The 19184-nt window shown below is 33.3% G+C and overlaps 1 protein-coding gene across 1 annotated transcript in view; it reads right to left on the bottom strand.

Moving 5' to 3' along the window:
* Positions 1-201: 201 nt before the first annotated feature.
* Positions 202-19184, bottom strand: part of LOC108101990 (catenin alpha) — a 33153-nt gene continuing 14170 nt past the window's right edge. Inside the window, exons 4-12 of the mRNA XM_043209543.1 lie at positions 10799-11002; positions 10059-10743; positions 8354-8505; positions 5880-5952; positions 4448-4515; positions 4211-4392; positions 797-1037; positions 616-732; positions 202-544 (exon numbers count right to left, since the gene is read on the bottom strand). Of these exons, the coding sequence (XP_043065478.1) occupies positions 380-544; positions 616-732; positions 797-1037; positions 4211-4392; positions 4448-4515; positions 5880-5952; positions 8354-8505; positions 10059-10743; positions 10799-11002 (1887 nt within the window). The 3' untranslated portion in view covers positions 202-379. The remainder of the gene's footprint in view (positions 545-615; positions 733-796; positions 1038-4210; positions 4393-4447; positions 4516-5879; positions 5953-8353; positions 8506-10058; positions 10744-10798; positions 11003-19184) is intronic.

Genomic DNA, 19184 nt, shown 5'->3' on the forward strand with positions numbered 1-19184 from the left:
TATACAGTAAGAACCATTTCGCTTGCATATTTCAACATGAACGAATTAAGTTTTAAGAAACAACCGCCAAACTCTGTGATACCAACATGGCACAGATTAAAAATAACTGATTTATTAATTATTTAGAACACATTAAACAAAAAGGCTAATTGCAGTCTAAGAAGTTTAAGCGACCCACCAGTGCAGAAAAAAGCAAAAAAGGGCGTTTGTTTTCCTTTTTTATTATTTGTTAAGATGTAAATGATTTTTATTTAAGAATGCTTTAATTCATAAAATGTGATAAATAGCTGCTTAAAACTTGGTTTTGGAACCCAAACACAAGCACAATACTGAACCAAATTTCTGTATTACTTCTTTTACCGTAATGTAGAGATACAATTTATACAGCATCGGCGGGACTTTGGAATTCAGACAAAGCATGTATTGGGTTTTGAACCTTTTTTTGCGACCCCTTACGAACTTTTGCTCGTACTTCTTCTGGCTTTTCCGGCCTGACCAAAGGCTTTTTTTCTGGCGCTTTCATTTTCCATACAACAATTGGAGACTATAACGGAAATTTAGATATTTTAATAATATATTAATTCTGTTAATTCTATAATTCTGTGTAAAACTTACAGAAACAGTTCCTTGTCTTGTATATTTTGTTGATGCCACATATGAGTATTTTACTGTTAGTACAACGGCGTTCATTAAATTTTTAGCAGCTTGAATCAACGATGTTGCGCTATCCAGCTAAAAAAAAATGTATTTTTTTTTAAATTTTATCTAGAAGTTTAACAAAAAACGGTCTTCTTACTCCAGAAACTATTAGTTCGCCACTAATGTTTTGAACGTCTGCTTTTACTTTTGAAGTTATTTGAATTTGATGACAATAAAGGGCAATACGCTGCAAGTACGCTAGCAAATCTTTTTTGGTGCTACTTTCTGGGCATTGTTCTGCTATTTCCCTGGTTAGTTTGTCCAGTTTTGTACCTGCTTCCGATATTTTTTTGGCTGCGTTTATTACATCCATGGTAGTTTTTAAGGGTCCCCTCCCTCTGAAATTTAAAAGCAAAATTAAAGAATATTTTTAAAGGCCATATAAACTACAAGAAAACTATGTCCATTCTAATTGATATATTACACTGTGCGACAAAAAAATGTTTAAGTTGATTTTTTCTTATTTTTCACTTCTACTAATCAAAATAAGAATACAAGTTTGTGGATTTGTTAATATCAATAGCCAATCAGCTTCTACGCACACTCAAATGTCCCAAAAACGCGTGTTTTTGCATATTTCACAGCCTTATAATCACATATTGGGAAAATATTTTTTCACCGTTATAAGCGTTAATGCAAGTTCAATATCTATTAATTAAAATGTATTAAGCAAATATACCGTTAGGCTTTTATCACAATGCTTTAAAGTTTTTTTCTCCCAGCTCTATACTCTGGGCGACTACGTATGGAACTTGTTACGCGAGGATACCTCTGAAAAATCCAAAAAAAATCAGAAAAAAATTTCACTTTTAAAAAAAAAAATAGTTTATTGGAAGTAAAAAAAAAATAATATTTTGTGTTAAATATTTTCATAATAATAATTTCATAAAATTTATCATAAAAAAGAAATCCTATCACTTAGAAGGTGGCATAAATATTTTTGTGCATAACTTATGCACCTTAACCGAAAACAATCAAAAAAGTAACTTAAACAAAGATTTTGTCAAATTTTGTCGCACAGTGTTATATATGTATCATATAGCTGTCAATTCTCAAAAATATAGAAACTTCATAAAAACATTGACTTGGCTTCGATGTTGTTTAGCCTTTACGTTTTTTCTTCGACATATTTAATGTCTTGAAGGGTATATCAGCTTCGGCTTGCCGAAGCTAGCTTCCTTTCTTGTTTTTCGTTAATTTAACTGGGGAACCCAGTTTAAACCGATCGAAAAAACGATTTTTTTTATTGCATGAATCGTTAGTATAACTATTCAAGATTATGTGGTCAACATTTTAAAGCAAAATTCCCGTTAGTTTGATAGCAATGAGCACTTGTGACCGCCCGTTCGTCCTGTGAAGCAGCGCACATTTTATTTCAAACACGTTTTTTCTCGAAACGACTTTTTTTCGACTTGCTTACCTTCTAGCTCAAAAAGTTACTGATTAATCGTTCTTAAATTTGGAGTAGATATTCTTTATTCAATTCCACGGAACATGAATCAAATTCGGGGATTATATTGTTATTAAAAATATATTTATTTATGCAAGAAATAAATATAGAAAAAATATAGTACAAAAACCTGACATTGTGTTCAAACACCTCAAAAACATGCAATTTTCAATTTTTTTTGATCAGAATTAGATTTATATTCTAAGAAAATATGTTTTTAATGGAAAAAAATCCTGATAATTACATAAACAAGAAAGGAAGCTAGCTTCGGCAAGCCGAAGCTTATATACCCTTGCAGTCATCAAATATGTCGAAAAAAATACATAAAGGCTAAACAACATCGAAGCTTAGACGATTTTTTCTATTCATTTTCCATATTTTCGACTATAGATCATATGGGAGCTATATGATATAGTTGTTCGATTTTGATCAAATTTAATTAGTAATTCAAGAGTTGTTAGAAAACTAAATATTCCAAAAATTATACTTGTCTGATGAAAAACAACGATGTTATAATTTTTGTTTCCGTCATTTCTATATAGATTTTTCGATCTTTCGTATGGTAGCTATAAGATATAGCTGTCCGATTTTTATGAAACTTTTTTCTCAATATTAGGGTTGTTAAAAAACTTGATATTTAAAAAAATCATGCTCGTGGGATAAAAAAAAAATATGTTATCAATTTATTTCCATTAATTCTATATATATTTTTCGATCTTTCCTATGGCAGCTATATGATAGAGTTGTCCGATTTTGATAAAATTTAATCCGAAATTCAATAGTAGTTAGAAAATGCCATATGGAAGAAATCAAGCTATCCGATATAGTCGGCCGATCCGGCCCGATCCGACTTATATACTGCGTGCAATAACTACACAACTTTTGGGAAAGTTTCAGCAAGATAGCTTTAAAACTGAGAGACTAGTTTACATAGAAACAGACAGACGGACAGACGGACCGACGGACAGACGTACATACATATTTCGATTTAGATAGTGATGCTGATCAAGAATATATATACTTTAAGGGGTCTAATGTGTCTCCTTCACTGCGTTGCAAACTTCTGACTGAAATTATAATACCCTTTTGCTCTGCAAGGGTATAAAAATTTCGACGTCAGGGATGCACGCAAGCCAAAAGCTCGTATGGCAATCGCCCATTGACTGCACGCGGTGACTCCACTATTTCCGGCGAAAATCGTTTGAAAAAATTTGAAAGTGTACTTAAAAACATAAATAAAATATCCTCCAAGTTTAAACAATTTGCAATTATTCCTTCCTGGTAAAAAAAAATCATGAAAAACAGAAATATTTCGACTTCATAAACTGGGCTCTCCCCTTAATTCTATATAAACTTTTCGATTTTTCCTATGGCAGCTATATGATATAGTGGTTCTATGTTTTAAAAGTCATGCTCGTGGAATAAAAAAAAAACGACGTTATAATTTTTATCATATGCATCATATGTGTATATATATATAAATATATTATATATACGACTTTTTTTAAGGACCTATCTATTTTCAGTGCTCTAAATAAGAAATTATTTTCAATTTAATATTGTTTAAAAGTATATACGAGGACTTTGTGGGTTATATCAATTTCGTATATAGAACATCGAAAAAGATTGAATGAATTGTAGATTCTGCAAATTATATTAGATCTTAGATTATGAAAATAATTTAAAACTTTGAAATGTACAATAACCTGCAACTTATGTGGTTAAGAAACTGTTGCTTCTATGAAATTCCTAGGCAGTATATTTTTTAGTTTACTATATCAACGTTTTTTGCAAATATGAAATTTAAAATATCTTAGAATTTCGCGTTCTTGTCGCGTTCAAAGAGGTAAAGTCGAGTGGTGGGGAAATATACTGAGTTCTATTAATTTTACTCTTCTTCGCGAAGCATCTGGCAGCTCTGATTTGAATTTCGGTTATAAAGACGCCGCGAATGTCTTTTTTAAACAAAAACATTTGCAATATAAATCCATATGCTTAGAGTATATCGTTATTACTGGTCGTAGGAGGGGACTAAACGACGTAAAGGGCATAAACACTTACCTGGTAAAGTCGGTCATTTCCATCATAATCATACACATATGTTTAGCTAGAAAAATTATGTCATTTCCAGTATCATCCCATTTAGCAACTTCTGAATCAAAGGTAAGTTTTTCCCTGCGGAACAACTCGACCTGTTGAGCTATTTTCTGTTTATCTTCTTCAGTCATTTTTCGCATAGCTTCCTAAAAATATTTTTATATTTTTACAAATCACTTAATTAGTTGTACCATGACTTACTCGAGCTGTACATATGCCACTAATGTCCGGATACTCATCAACTGTTTGATCGCCAGTATGAGCACTTGCTGAAATATATATAAAAATGTTATAAGACATACAATTTTACAATAAAAAAGCTAGCTTCTGCAAGCCGATAAACTAATAATAAATATCCCAAAAGTCTTTTTTCTATTGCAGGTATCTTACTCAGAATTCATCACCAAAACCTGATTTCTTTGTAAATAAGTAATGCTAGAGGAACTATTACAGATGAGGCACCATTTTCTATCGCGGAATACACTGTGTAGTGACTTCTAGAAGTAACAAGAAAGGAAGCTAGCTTCGGCAAGCCGAAGCTTATATACCCTTGCAGTCATCAAATATGTCGAACAAAATGCATAAAGGCTGAACAACATCGAAGCTAAGACGATTTTTCTATTCATTTTCCATATTTTCGACTATAGATCATATGGGAGCTATATGATATAGTCGTCCGATTTTGATGAAATTTAATTCGGCATTCAAGAGTTGTTAGAAAACTCTATATTCCAAAAATCATGCTTGTCCTATGAAAAACAACGATGTTATCATTTTATTTCCGTTATATATATATATACATTTTTCGATCTTTCCTATGGCAGCTATATAATAACGTTGTCAGATTTTTATGAAATTTTTTTCTAGATTCAAGGGTTATTAAAAACAACGCATTTTGAAAATCATGCTCGTGGGATGAAAAACAACGATATTATAATATTTTTTCAACTATTTATTTATATATTTTTTGATCTTTCCTATGGCAGCTATATGATAGAGTAATCCGGTTTTGATAAAATTTAATCCGAAATTCAATAGTAGTTAGAAATCTCCATCTGGAAGAAATCAAGTCATTCTGATCAAAAACAACGGCGTGGAAATCATTTATGTCATTCTCTCGTATGGGAGCTATCCGATATAGTCGTCCGATCCGGCCCGTTCCGACTTATAAACTGCGTGCAATAACTACACACCTTTTGGTCAGCCGGACACAGGGACAGACGTACAGACGTATTTGGATTCTGATCGTGATACTGATCAAGAATATACAGTTTATACTTTTTGGGGTCTGAGGTGCCTCCTTCACTGCATTGCAAACTTCTGACTAAAATTATAATACCCTTTGCTCTACAAGGGTATAAAAACAACAGACGAGTTCACATAGAAATAGACAGACGTACACACGTATTTCGATTTAGACTGTAATGCTAATCAAAAATTTATATACTTTATGGGGTCTGAAGTGTCGCCTTCACTGCGTTGCAAACTTCTGACGGAAACTAAAATACTCTCGGCAAGGGTATAATAAAACATATGTTTTAGATATAATCAAGAAAGGATCCCAGTAATTTTAAAATGCATTAAACAAGTTGATTTAGAAAAATTTAAATAAAATTCACTTATATTTACTTACATCGACTTCGAGTTTCTAAAGTCAAGTCTTCAACAGGCTCAAATTCTGTATCAGTATCAAGGTCTTCCGAGCTCTAAAAATGTTAATTAAAATTATTTTATTATTAAGGGGAGAGTTATGGTGATTTCTTCAAAAAATCGAGCATTATTTTTTTCCTTTTCTCACTTTTTATCCACAGGGTCCGGCACTCGAATTGTAACAAAATAAAAAGGTTAAAAATTAAGTTTGGAAGTTAGTTGTTTTTAAATTCCCAGCTCAATATGTGTACAAATAATTTAAAATTTAAGAAAAATTCATATTTGCTCGATATGACCACCTTTTGCATTGACAATGGTACAATAATACAAGGTAGTCTCGTCGGCAAAAAGCACTCCGTTATTCATTACTCACAAAAAGTGCGAGTAAGAGGAGTCTGCGTAGTAAGTGCGAGTAAAACGACAATAGAGCTTGTTGTTTTACCCTTAGATGGTGCATGGGGCTTAAATTGCTCATTTATAGTAAAAAGTGTTGATGTTTTTTATAATTTAATTTTTAATAGTTTTGAATTTAAAATTAAACGTTGTTTTTGATTTTGGATAGCTATTTTTTTGTTTAGGTTCTTAATTTTAAAATAAATGCCAATCTTTAAGTAAAAGTTTTTAATATCTAAATTAATGTTTCTTAGCAGCTATTAATAGTTTCTCCTTTACAAAAAAAAAAAAAAAAAAAAAGTTTGCAGCCAAGGGCAGAACGACATCTTTGCACAAGGGTTAATACCTACGCCAGCTAAAAGAAGTAGGTTTTCATCTATCCCTACCCCTACGCCTGCTAAAAGATTTTATGGATTTCCAGTACTCAAAAGACCTCCTTCCCACTTTCCCGCTGGGTGACTACCCAGGATAGATGAAAACCTACTTCTTTTAGCAGGCGTAGGTAAGGGGATATATCATTTTCAGGACAAAAACCAGTGGATTTCCACATAGAAACCTCCTTCACCCCTTACTTTTGTGTGTCACCCTCGTGAATTTTGAAAGGAGAGACAGCAAAAATGTAAGGGGTGAATGAGGTTTTTGCCCTTCCGCTTGTATGAAGAAACCTCTGGAAAGAAACATGTTTTCCACAGGTTTTTCCCGCTGGGTATAGCCTTGAGACTGTCGAAGAACGTTGCTTCGCTTGGACGCAAGTGGGCAATTTCCGAACATTGTGTTTTTTGATGAGAAAATTTTTGCAATTGAGCAATTCGTAAACACCCAAAACGATAGGGTTTACTTGACTGACCGTTCGTACGAGAGTTTGAGCCATCGATTGGTAACCAGGAGCCACCACCCATCATAGGTAATGATTTGGGCCGCTGTAACCCCAGATGGGCGCTGACCAATCTTTTTTATCGAGCCTGGCGTCAAGGTAAATGCAAAATATTATCAGGAAAGTATTCTGAAGGTTGCCTTAAAGCCGTGGGCAGACATTTCGGTGGCAGACCATGGACATTTCAACAGGAGCAAAAATAAATTTTTCTTAAATTTTATATTCTTTTTACACATATTGAGCTGTGAATTGAAAAAAAAAACGAACTTTCCAAACTTAATTTATAACCTTTTTAATTGGTAACACTTCGAGTGCCGGACCTTGTAGTAAATCATTATATGTATGTGTTTGTTAGACGTAATTTTTTTTTATTTGTATCATCAAAATCAACCACGTTAAAGTCCAGATTAATATACAAAAATAAGAGATTTCAAAACCGAAAGCAAAAATTTCACAAGTAAGATAAATTAGCAACAAGAAATAAAGTTAGCTTCGGCAAGCCGAAGCTCATATACGCTTCCAGTCATTAAATATGTCGAACAAAATACATAAAGGCTAAACAACATCAAAGCATGACGAGATATAGTCGTCCGCTTTTGATGAAATTTAATTGTAAACTCAAGAGTCATTAAAAAACATATATTCCAAAAATCATGATTATGATAAAAAAAAATAACGATGTTATTTTATGACCAATTTTATGAATAATTGAAAATTCAATAAAATTTTGACAACCTTATATATTTTTCGATCTTTTCATTGTCAGCTATATTATGGAGTTATCCGATTTTGATAAAATTTTATCCAGAATTTGATAGTGGTAAGAAAACGCCATATGGAAGAAATCAAGTCGATCTGATAAAAAAAAAACGGCGTGAAAATTTTGTATTTCATTCTCTCGTATGGAGAGAATATCTTTCCGATATAGTCGCCCGATCCAGCCCGTTCCGACTTATATAATGCGTGCAATAAATACACAAAATTGGGAAAGTTTCAACAAGATAGCTTTAAAACTGGGAGACTAGTTTACATAAAAACGGACAGACGGACAAACGGACAGATGTATTGATGTATTTCGACTCAGATCGTGATGCTGATCAAGAATATATATAATTTATGGGGTCTGAGGTGTATAAAAAACCGTATACCTTTTACTTCACGATTAAAGGGTATAAAAATCGACTACTTACTCGATTCATTAAAACGGCTCTTCGAATTTCACGGACTCCGTCGTACACCAAACGAGAAGCATCAATAAAGTCATTTTCGTCAACATCTTTATTTGAGCTATTTAAAAGCGCTCCAACTGCAGCTCCCACGCGTTGTTCAAATTTCATCATAACTACAAATGCAAAAAATTTATCAGTGAAACTTTTTTTTAAATTAGAAATAAAAAATTATTTTTCCTAATTTAAAACAAACGAAAGAAAGAAAGCTTCGGGAACCAGAAGTTTAAGTACCTATGCTGTTAAAAATTATAAACTATGAAACGACGAGATTAATTACAAATATCGACGCATTTCGTATGTCGCTTTTTTTCGAAATTGAGATTTGAATGCAAAATTGTTAGGCACCTAATGTCTCACTACCCTGTGAAATATTATAACTGAAAACCCTATAGTTCCGATAAAAATTAAGTTTCAATTTTATCGTTTGTTACAGTGCTCCTAAGAGATTAAATAAAAAAAAGCTTCTCCTGTAAAATTGGATTTTTCAACATATGATACATTTGTGGAAATGCGTCGATATTGTTATTATGCGATAACTAGAGTAACATCAATAAAAGCAGATGTTTCAATCGGTGGTTTATTCGAGCAGAACCTGGTTGACAAAACACTAGGTTGTTGGTGGCTAGGTAGTATGTAGGTATTAGTAATAGTAGTAGTAGTAGGGGGGATAGTAGGTCTAGTCTATTGTTAGGCAAGGTAGGTAGGTAGGTAGTACAACCAAAAGAGACTTCGTTTTTCGACGTTTTTTAAAGTGCTGTCAAAAAAAAAAAAAAAAAAACAAGAAAGGAAGCTAGCTTCGGCAGCCCAAGCTTATATACCCTTGCAGTCATCAAATATTTCGAACAGAATACACAAAGGTTAAACAACACCGAAGCTACGACGACTTTTCTATTAATTTTCCATATTTTTGACTATTGTTCATATGGCAGCTATATGATAAAGTCGTCTGCTTTTGATGAAATTTTATTTGTTATTCAAGAGTCGTTAGAAAACTCTATATTTTCCAAAAATCATGATTTTCTGATGAGAAATAACGATGTTATCATTTTATTTCCGTTAATTCTATATAGGTTTTTCGATCTTTCCTATGGCAGCTATTTGATATAGTTGTCCGATTTTTATGATTATGATTTTTTTTATAAATCAAGGCTAGTTGAAAAACTTGATACTCAAAAAATCATAGTCGTGTGATGAAAAACAAATTGATAATTCAATACAGAACATGAAACCGTTTTGGTTTTTGCTCTCAGATAATTTTTTTCCATTATTTATTTATTATTTTTCGATCTTTCCTATGGAAGTTATATGATAGTTATCCGATTTTGATCAATTTTAATCCGAAATGGAAGTTAGTTAGAAGAAATCTGGAGAAATCAAGTCGATCTGATCAAAAACGGCGTGACAATTTTTTATTTCATTCTCTCGTATGGGAGCTATCTGATATAGTCGGCCAAAGTTTTACCTGCTAGGTTATACATATAAGCTTCGAATCGCAAAAGCTAGCTTTCTTTCTTTCTCTTTTCTTTTCATTATTGAACCTATCTTCAAATTTAAAGACTAAGTCAGCGAAAAGGACAGACTGTCTTGGCTTTATCGACTCCTATTCCTTTTATGTCAGGGAGGTTAACCCCTTTGAAATGTGAGTCTTTGTCGTGTTTATACATACCTTGCTCTCGAAGAACTTTTACTGCTTCTAGCACTCTTTTGGTATAAATACATGGTTCATAATTGTCCATTTCAGCTTCAACAACATTACAAACTCGCGAAGAACGACCTTGAATGGCTCCAGCAGTGGTACGCAAGTCTCTAGCATCAGCAATTTGCAAAGCCATTACACATTTATTAACATCTTCAAGAATGTGGTTCTCAGATACAGCAAGAAAGTCATCAATAGTTGTAATATCATCCACTGCTTCGGTAAGTATACGAACTTGAACTTCCCAAGCTTGCCTATAAGTAGTCATATTTTCTTGAGCTACTTTGGAATTGGGTCGTACAGTCAAAATAGATGCTGCATTTATGACTTGTGGGCAAAGACTTTCAATTTGGGCAGCAGCGTACCGAACCATTTTAACACCATCTTCATTGCTTGACATGCTACAAACCAAATTAGCTACTTCAACGAGTTTTTCAGCGTGCTTAGTAAAAATATCAGCTTTTTCCCGAACCTTTTTTTCATTACCGGTCTTCGCAGCTTCGATTAAATCCAACAAAGGAGTTGTTGTTTCCAAAAATGAGTCAGAAACGTGATCAACAACAGCTTTTCGTAGTTGCCTTCGAAGATCACGAGTTTTGCGACACATTTGGTCAATCGCTCTGGAAAGTCCAGGGCTATTATCTTTTTGACTCATCTAAAAAAACAAAATGTGTTATCGGGAAAATAGGTATACCAGACAAAATACTTACGTTTGACATATATTCAGAAAGCAAATCTTGTAAAGCCTGTCGTACAGCATTGCATTCGGCCACTATTCTCTCTCGTCGTTCGTCTCGAGTGCAGTCTGCATCCGCCATTAACGCTGCCGCACTAATAATACTCTCTAACCGTTCTTCTAGCAATTGTCGCGAACGCTTTTCGCTATAGGTCATAGGATCCATTACGATGCCTTCCTGAAGAAGAAAATAAATATTTTTTTATATTTATTGTATACTAGTAAAGGCCCAGCACCTTCGCCTGCGAAGTTCGAAAATGTTGTCAATAGATCGCCAATATCATATAGATTGCGCTTGCCTTTATGCTTGGTACCTAATATAAGCTAATATTATTTATCGTTTCCACACCACAAATGTCACACACGTGAGGTAGTTCTTTGCACTTTTAATTGTCAGGACGACTTCTCCTTGGCATCTTAAGGGGGCTTCTCATGTAACATGTCAAGAAGTAGTTGTTTTTTCGGAATTTTTTTCACTTGGAAACTGAAAACTTACACGAATAATTTTTTGCATTTATTTGAAGACATGTTTAAGGTATGAGAAAAACATTTTTTGAAAATTCTAAAAAACAAAATGGCGGACTTATTCAAGGTCGCGTGTGGCTCGACGCGGCTGAGGGACCTTTTGCGGTACAGTGTGGAGCCCAAAGTTTTCCTCTTAAACATACAAAAAAAATTTTTTATTATTCAGCAAGGTTCCCCGAGTGCATGAATGTCTGCAACTTCAAAAAATTCGATTTTAAAATATTGAAATCACGTCTTGAAAAAAAGTGTCATTTTTTCGTCTTTTTTTTGCTGAATTGGGCTGTAAAGTGATTAAAATAACTTTTTTCACAATTTCAGATATTCATGCACTCGTTCAATGTATAATCTGCAAAACACTTTTTAGAAATCAAAAATCGGTTCAGTAGTTTTTTCGTAACCGTGTACCGCGTTTTTAAAATCATAGTTTTGAGAAAAAACGATTTAAAGTTTTGAGTTAGCATACAAAGCGCGCCCGAGCGCGTTCGTTCAATCACTAATATTTTCCATAATATTGAGAATTGAGTCATAAAACTTCGGGAATATACTCTCAAGACGTTATTCTATCGATAACGTTTTTTTAAATTTTACATGAGAAGCCCCCCTTAATTAAGTGGGGAAATACAATTAGAAATTTTTTTTTTCGAAAAAAATTTTTTTGGGTTAATGTACTCTAAATATGTCTGGGAATTAGTCTTTAAAAGCATAAAGCCGTCCGGTACTTATTTTCAAAGTTATACGCAATTTAGTGAGGGTGTGTCATATGGCGGACATGCACAAAAGTAAACTTTAAACGCTTCTCCTGAAAAGTCGTGTTTTCAAAGTCGCCGTGCAATGTACAGGTCAGAGATTTCATTTTAATCGAACGCGGTTTTTTGCATTATGTTTGAAATTAAATTCTCCACACCATGTTTCTTATAGCATGTTTATTTTACAAACAAAGTCGAAAAAAATCGTTTTTTTTTTTATTTTTTTTAACTTCAAATTTTTTAATGGAAAAATAATTTTTTTCAAATATGGAATAATTTATGGTGTGCGCTGTACCTTTAAGTTTAAAGCCCAGTTTCTGTTTTTTGTTTAAGTCGTGATCCTGGACCTAGAAACTGCACGGCGCAAAGTCCTTCCCTAAAAACACGACTCCACATTATTGATCATAAATGGGCTTAATTACAATATTTTTCAAAAAACTTGACTGATTTTTATTGCTCAATAATTACCTAATAACATGCAAAAAGAATCGCTAAGATTCATTTAATACCCTACTTGCAATCCACTCCCAAAGATAGCCCTCATTTCAGGCCTTCTAATTGTATTTCCCCCCTTAAATCGATGTGAGAAATGCATAACTATTTTTTTTAGAAAACTTTTTTAATAAAGAATACAAAGAAAAGGACTGTTTTTAAGGGCATTCCTAAAAAATTTGAATTGTATTTTGAATTGTTCTCACTTTTTATACCCTTGCAGAGCAAAAGGGTATTATAATTTCAGTCAGAAGTTTGCAACGCAGTGAAGGAGACACCTCAGACCCCATAAAGTATATGGGTGATTCCATATCAGATTTACAGTCGATATCGGGAAATTCGATGAGATATTTTTTTCATGCTCTTTATCGAAAATAAATCGACACGTATTTTTTATATGGCTCAGAAAATTTTTTGACAAAGTTATGATTTTTTGAATTTTTGATGAACTGCCCTTTTTTTGATGACAGTCGCGTTTTCCAGCCCCAATAACTCGAAAACCGTACGTCGCAGAAAAAAAATGAATAGGAAGTAAAAATTTCATCCTTCCTTCTTCTTTGCAAAACTTTCATGAAAAAATTTTTTTAAACAATTTTTCACCACAAAAAGTTCAAATGTTTATAACAAATTCATTTTTCTCCAACTTGGACATTTTTGATTTTTTTTTTTTCTTTCACAGTAAATCCTTCAAATTCTTCTGATGAACATACTAAAATTTCAGAATGGTATCAAAATTAGTTTTTGAGTTATAGAATTTTAAAGATTATCATGCACGGTCCGCGCGCTCGGTCTCAGGGCGTGCGCCGACCAACGACTCTAACGAGCGTCAATTCGCTTCGCGCGCGCATAGTAAGGGTCAATAAAATGAATTTTTAATGCTATTTAATTCTATAACTCAAAAACTAATTTTGATACCATTCTGAAATTTTAGTATGTTCATCAGAAGAATTTGAAGGATTTACTGTGAAAAAAAAAAAAAATCAAAAATGTCCAAGTTGGAGAAAAATGAATTTGTTATAAACATTTGAACTTTTTGTGGTGAAAAATTGTTTAAAAAAATTTTTTCATGAAAGTTTTGCAAAGAAGAAGGAAGGATGAAATTTTTACTTCCTATTCATTTTTTTCTGCGACGTACGGTTTTCGAGTTATTGGGGCTGGAAAACGCGACTGTCATCAAAAAAGGGCAGTTCATCAAAAATTCAAAAAATCATAACTTTTACAAAAAAATTTTCTGAGCCATATAAAAAAATACGTGTCGATTTATTTTTGATAAAGAGCATGAAAAAAAATATCTCATCGAATTTCCCGATATCGACTGTAAATCTGATATGGAATCACCCATATATATTCTTGATCAGCATCACAAGTAGAATCAGAATACGTCTGTACGTCTGTCCGTCTGGCCGTCTGTCTGTTTCTCTTCAAACTAGTCTCTCAGTTTTAAAGCTATCTTGCTGAAACTTTCCCAAAAGGTGTGTAGTTGTTGCACGCAGTATATAGGTCGGAACGAGCCGGATCGGCCGACTATATCAGATAGCTCCCATACGAGGAAATGAAATGAAAAATTCTCACACCGTTGTTTTTGATCAGATCGACTTGATTTCTTCAAGATGGCGTTTTCTAACTGTTATTGAATTTCGGATTAAATTTGAACAAATTCGGATAACTCTATCATATAGCTGCCATAGGAGAGATCGAAAAATATATATACATAGAATTAATCGAAATAAATTGATAGCATCGTTGTTTTTTATCCCACGAGCATGATTTTTTGAATATCAAGTTTTTTAACAACCCTTATATTGAGAAAAAAGTTTCATAAAAATCGGACAACTATATCTTATAGCTGCCATAGGAAAGATCGAAAAATCTATATAGAAATAACGGAAATAAAATTATAACATCGTTGTTTTTCATCAGGCAAGTATGGTTTTTGGAATATAGAGTTTTTTTTACGATTCTTGAATTACGAATTAAATTTGATCAAAATCGGACAACTATATCATTTAGCTCCCATTTGATCTATAGTCGAAAATATGGAAAATGAATAGAAAAATCCTCATAGCTTCGATGTTGTTAGGCTTTATGCATTTTGTTCGACATATTTGAGATCTGCAAGGGTATATAAGCTTCGGCTTGCCGAAGCTAGCTTCCTTTCTTGTTTACTTTATCCTAGACATCCAAGAACATTTCAAGATAATTTTTATATATATATATATAAAGATTAATATGTATATCACTGAAAACGAGAATTGCCTGCCGCAGGTAAAGCAATAAAATCTAAAAAAAATAAACCCTAGACCCCATAAAGTAACATATATTCTTGATCAGCATCACGATCTAAATCGAAATACGTCTGTACGTCTGCCCGTCTGTCTATTTCTATGTGAACTAGTCTGTTGTTTTTATACCCTTGCAGAGCAAAGGGTATTATAATTTCAGTCAGAAGTTTGCAACGCAGTGAAGGAGACACCTCAGACCCCATAAAGGATATATATTCTTGATCAGCATCACGATCTGAATCCAAATACGTCTGCACGTCTGTCTGTCCTTCTGTCCGTTTCTGCCCAAACTAGTCTCTCAGTTTTAAAGCTATCTTGCTGAAACTTTCCCAAAAGGTGTGTAGTTGTTGCACGCAGTATATAGGTCGGAACGAGCCGGATCGGCCGACTATATCAGATAGCTCCCATACGAGGAAATGAAATGAAAAATTCTCACACCGTTGTTTTTGATCAGATCGACTTGATTTCTTCAAGATGGCGTTTTCTAACTGTTATTGAATTTCGGATTAAATTTGAACAAATTCGGATAACTCTATCATATAGCTGCCATAGGAGAGATCGAAAAATATATATACATAGAATTAATCGAAATAAATTGATAGCATCGTTGTTTTTTATCCCACGAGCATGATTTTTTGAATATCAAGTTTTTTAACAACCCTTATATTGAGAAAAAAGTTTCATAAAAATCGGACAACTATATCTTATAGCTGCCATAGGAAAGATCGAAAAATCTATATAGAAATAACGGAAATAAAATTATAACATCGTTGTTTTTCATCAGGCAAGTATGGTTTTTGGAATATAGAGTTTTTTTTACGATTCTTGAATTACGAATTAAATTTGATCAAAATCGGACAACTATATCATTTAGCTCCCATTTGATCTATAGTCGAAAATATGGAAAATGAATAGAAAAATCCTCATAGCTTCGATGTTGTTAGGCTTTATGCATTTTGTTCGACATATTTGAGATCTGCAAGGGTATATAAGCTTCGGCTTGCCGAAGCTAGCTTCCTTTCTTGTTTACTTTATCCTAGACATCCAAGAACATTTCAAGATAATTTTTATATATATATATATAAAGATTAATATGTATATCACTGAAAACGAGAATTGCCTGCCGCAGGTAAAGCAATAAAATCTAAAAAAAAATAAACCCTAGACCCCATAAAGTAACATATATTCTTGATCAGCATCACGATCTAAATCGAAATACGTCTGTACGTCTGCCCGTCTGTCTATTTCTATGTGAACTAGTCTGTTGTTTTTATACCCTTGCAGAGCAAAGGGTATTATAATTTCAGTCAGAAGTTTGCAACGCAGTGAAGGAGACACCTCAGACCCCATAAAGGATATATATTCTTGATCAGCATCACGATCTGAATCCAAATACGTCTGCACGTCTGTCTGTCCTTCTGTCCGTTTCTGCCCAAACTAGTCTCTCAGTTTTAAAGCTATCTTGCTGAAACTTTCCCAAAAGGTGTGTAGTTGTTGCACGCAGTATATAGGTCGGAACGAGCCGGATCGGCCGACTATATCAGATAGCTCCCATACGAGGAAATGAAATGAAAAATTCTCACACCGTTGTTTTTGATCAGATCGACTTGATTTCTTCAAGATGGCGTTTTCTAACTGTTATTGAATTTCGGATTAAATTTGAACAAATTCGGATAACTCTATCATATAGCTGCCATAGGAGAGATCGAAAAATATATATACATAGAATTAATCGAAATAAATTGATAGCATCGTTGTTTTTTATCCCACGAGCATGATTTTTTGAATATCAAGTTTTTTAACAACCCTTATATTGAGAAAAAAGTTTCATAAAAATCGGACAACTATATCTTATAGCTGCCATAGGAAAGATCGAAAAATCTATATAGAAATAACGGAAATAAAATTATAACATCGTTGTTTTTCATCAGGCAAGTATGGTTTTTGGAATATAGAGTTTTTTTTACGATTCTTGAATTACGAATTAAATTTGATCAAAATCGGACAACTATATCATTTAGCTCCCATTTGATCTATAGTCGAAAATATGGAAAATGAATAGAAAAATCCTCATAGCTTCGATGTTGTTAGGCTTTATGCATTTTGTTCGACATATTTGAGATCTGCAAGGGTATATAAGCTTCGGCTTGCCGAAGCTAGCTTCCTTTCTTGTTTACTTTATCCTAGACATCCAAGAACATTTCAAGATAATTTTTATATATATATATATAAAGATTAATATGTATATCACTGAAAACGAGAATTGCCTGCCGCAGGTAAAGCAATAAAATCTAAAAAAAATAAACCCTAGACCCCATAAAGTAACATATATTCTTGATCAGCATCACGATCTAAATCGAAATACGTCTGTACGTCTGCCCGTCTGTCTATTTCTATGTGAACTAGTCTGTTGTTTTTATACCCTTGCAGAGCAAAGGGTATTATAATTTCAGTCAGAAGTTTGCAACGCAGTGAAGGAGACACCTCAGACCCCATAAAGGATATATATTCTTGATCAGCATCACGATCTGAATCCAAATACGTCTGCACGTCTGTCTGTCCTTCTGTCCGTTTCTGCCCAAACTAGTCTCTCAGTTTTAAAGCTATCTTGCTGACATTTTCCCAAAAGTTGTATAGTTGTTGCACGCAGTATATAAGTCGGAACGGGCCGGATCGGCTGGCTATATCGGATAGCTCCCATACAAGAGAATGAAAAAAAAATTCCCACGCCGTTGTTTTTGATCATATCGACTTGATTTTTTCCAGATTTCTTCTAACTTCTATTTCGGATTAAAATTGATCAAAATCGGATAACCATCATATAACTTCCATAGGAAAGATTCAAAAAATATATATAAAAATAATCGAAAAAAAAATTATACGGTCATTGTTTTTAATCCCACGAGCATGTTTTTCAGAATATGGAGCTTAATAACCCTTGAATCTAGAAAAAAATGTCATTAAAATCCGACAACGTTATCATATAGTTTCCATAGGAAAGATAGAAAAATCTATATAGAATTACTGGAAATACAATTATAACATCGTTGTTTTTCATCAGAAAAGCATGATTTTTGGGATATAGAATTTTTTAACGACTCTTGAATTTAATTTTTTAATTTTATCAAAATCGGACAACTATATCATATAGCTGCCACATGCCTGTCAACTCCATGTATTTCATTATCTGAGCGGATTTCGTCGTCACAGGTCTTTTGACGGCTGGCTTATCCTTGGTGTCGTTTACACAGGTTCTGAATCGTCGAAACCATTAACGAAGGAGAGTCGTTTTGTAGGTTATGTCAAGACCTTCAAATTGATGCTTAATACCATACGAGCTCTTTAGCGAAATTCAAAAGGCAAAAAGGCGGAAGGGAGATTTTTGGCAACTTTATATGAACTTCACTTCTGTTGAATTTTGCATATATTTTAAATTTTTTCATATATCAACTATATTATATAGTAATGCGGTCCTTAAAGAAATAATATTTTTATTTAAATAAAATAAGGCACTTATAATATCAATATCATATATCATTCGACGTTAGGGTCTGTTGTTTACAGGAATCTAAAAGAGCATTCATTCCTTTGCCAGTATTTTGTGAAAATAATATGCCACTTTTTTTAACTTTATGAGCATTTTAAATTTTTGTCCCCCACAAACATAGTTGTCACCCCACAAACATAGTTGTCACCCCACAAACATAGTTGAACCACCTTTCAGGCTAATGGAATATTTTGAAATGCGTGAGATATACGTGAAAATAACATAATTTGCGTCTATTTAAGTTAACAACAAATTTTCTAGAGTTTAATGCCACAGGCGGAGCACAATAAATTTTTCCCAAGAAAACGTCAGGTCGCAAATAGCTGCGAAAGGCGCACAAAAACTTTGATTAGTGATAGAAATGACAGCAATTGTTTGACGCGATCACGCGTACGTGTGATGTTAAGATACCGACTGGATAAATAACACATATGAAGATGGTGCACAAAATCCTGATAGAAGGTGAAATATTACTAGTGGTTCATCTATCCCCATGGTTCACCTATCCCCACATTCCCCTATATATTCTTTTCGAACTTTCCTATGGCAGCTATACGATATAGTGGTCCGATTTTGATAAAATTTAATTACAAATTCGATAGTAGTTAAAAATCACCATCTAAAAGAAATCCATTCGATATGATAAAAAACAGCGATGTGATAAGTTTTATGTCAGTCTTTTGTATGGGAGCTATCCGATATACCTAGGCGCCCCATCTGGCCCGTTCTGACTTATATACTGGGTGTAGTAACTACACAAATTTTGGT

The sequence above is a fragment of the Drosophila ficusphila genome, unplaced genomic scaffold (assembly GCF_018152265.1).
Source record: "Drosophila ficusphila isolate 14025-0441.05 unplaced genomic scaffold, ASM1815226v1 contig_106, whole genome shotgun sequence".
Classification (NCBI taxonomy): Eukaryota; Metazoa; Arthropoda; class Insecta; order Diptera; family Drosophilidae; genus Drosophila; species Drosophila ficusphila.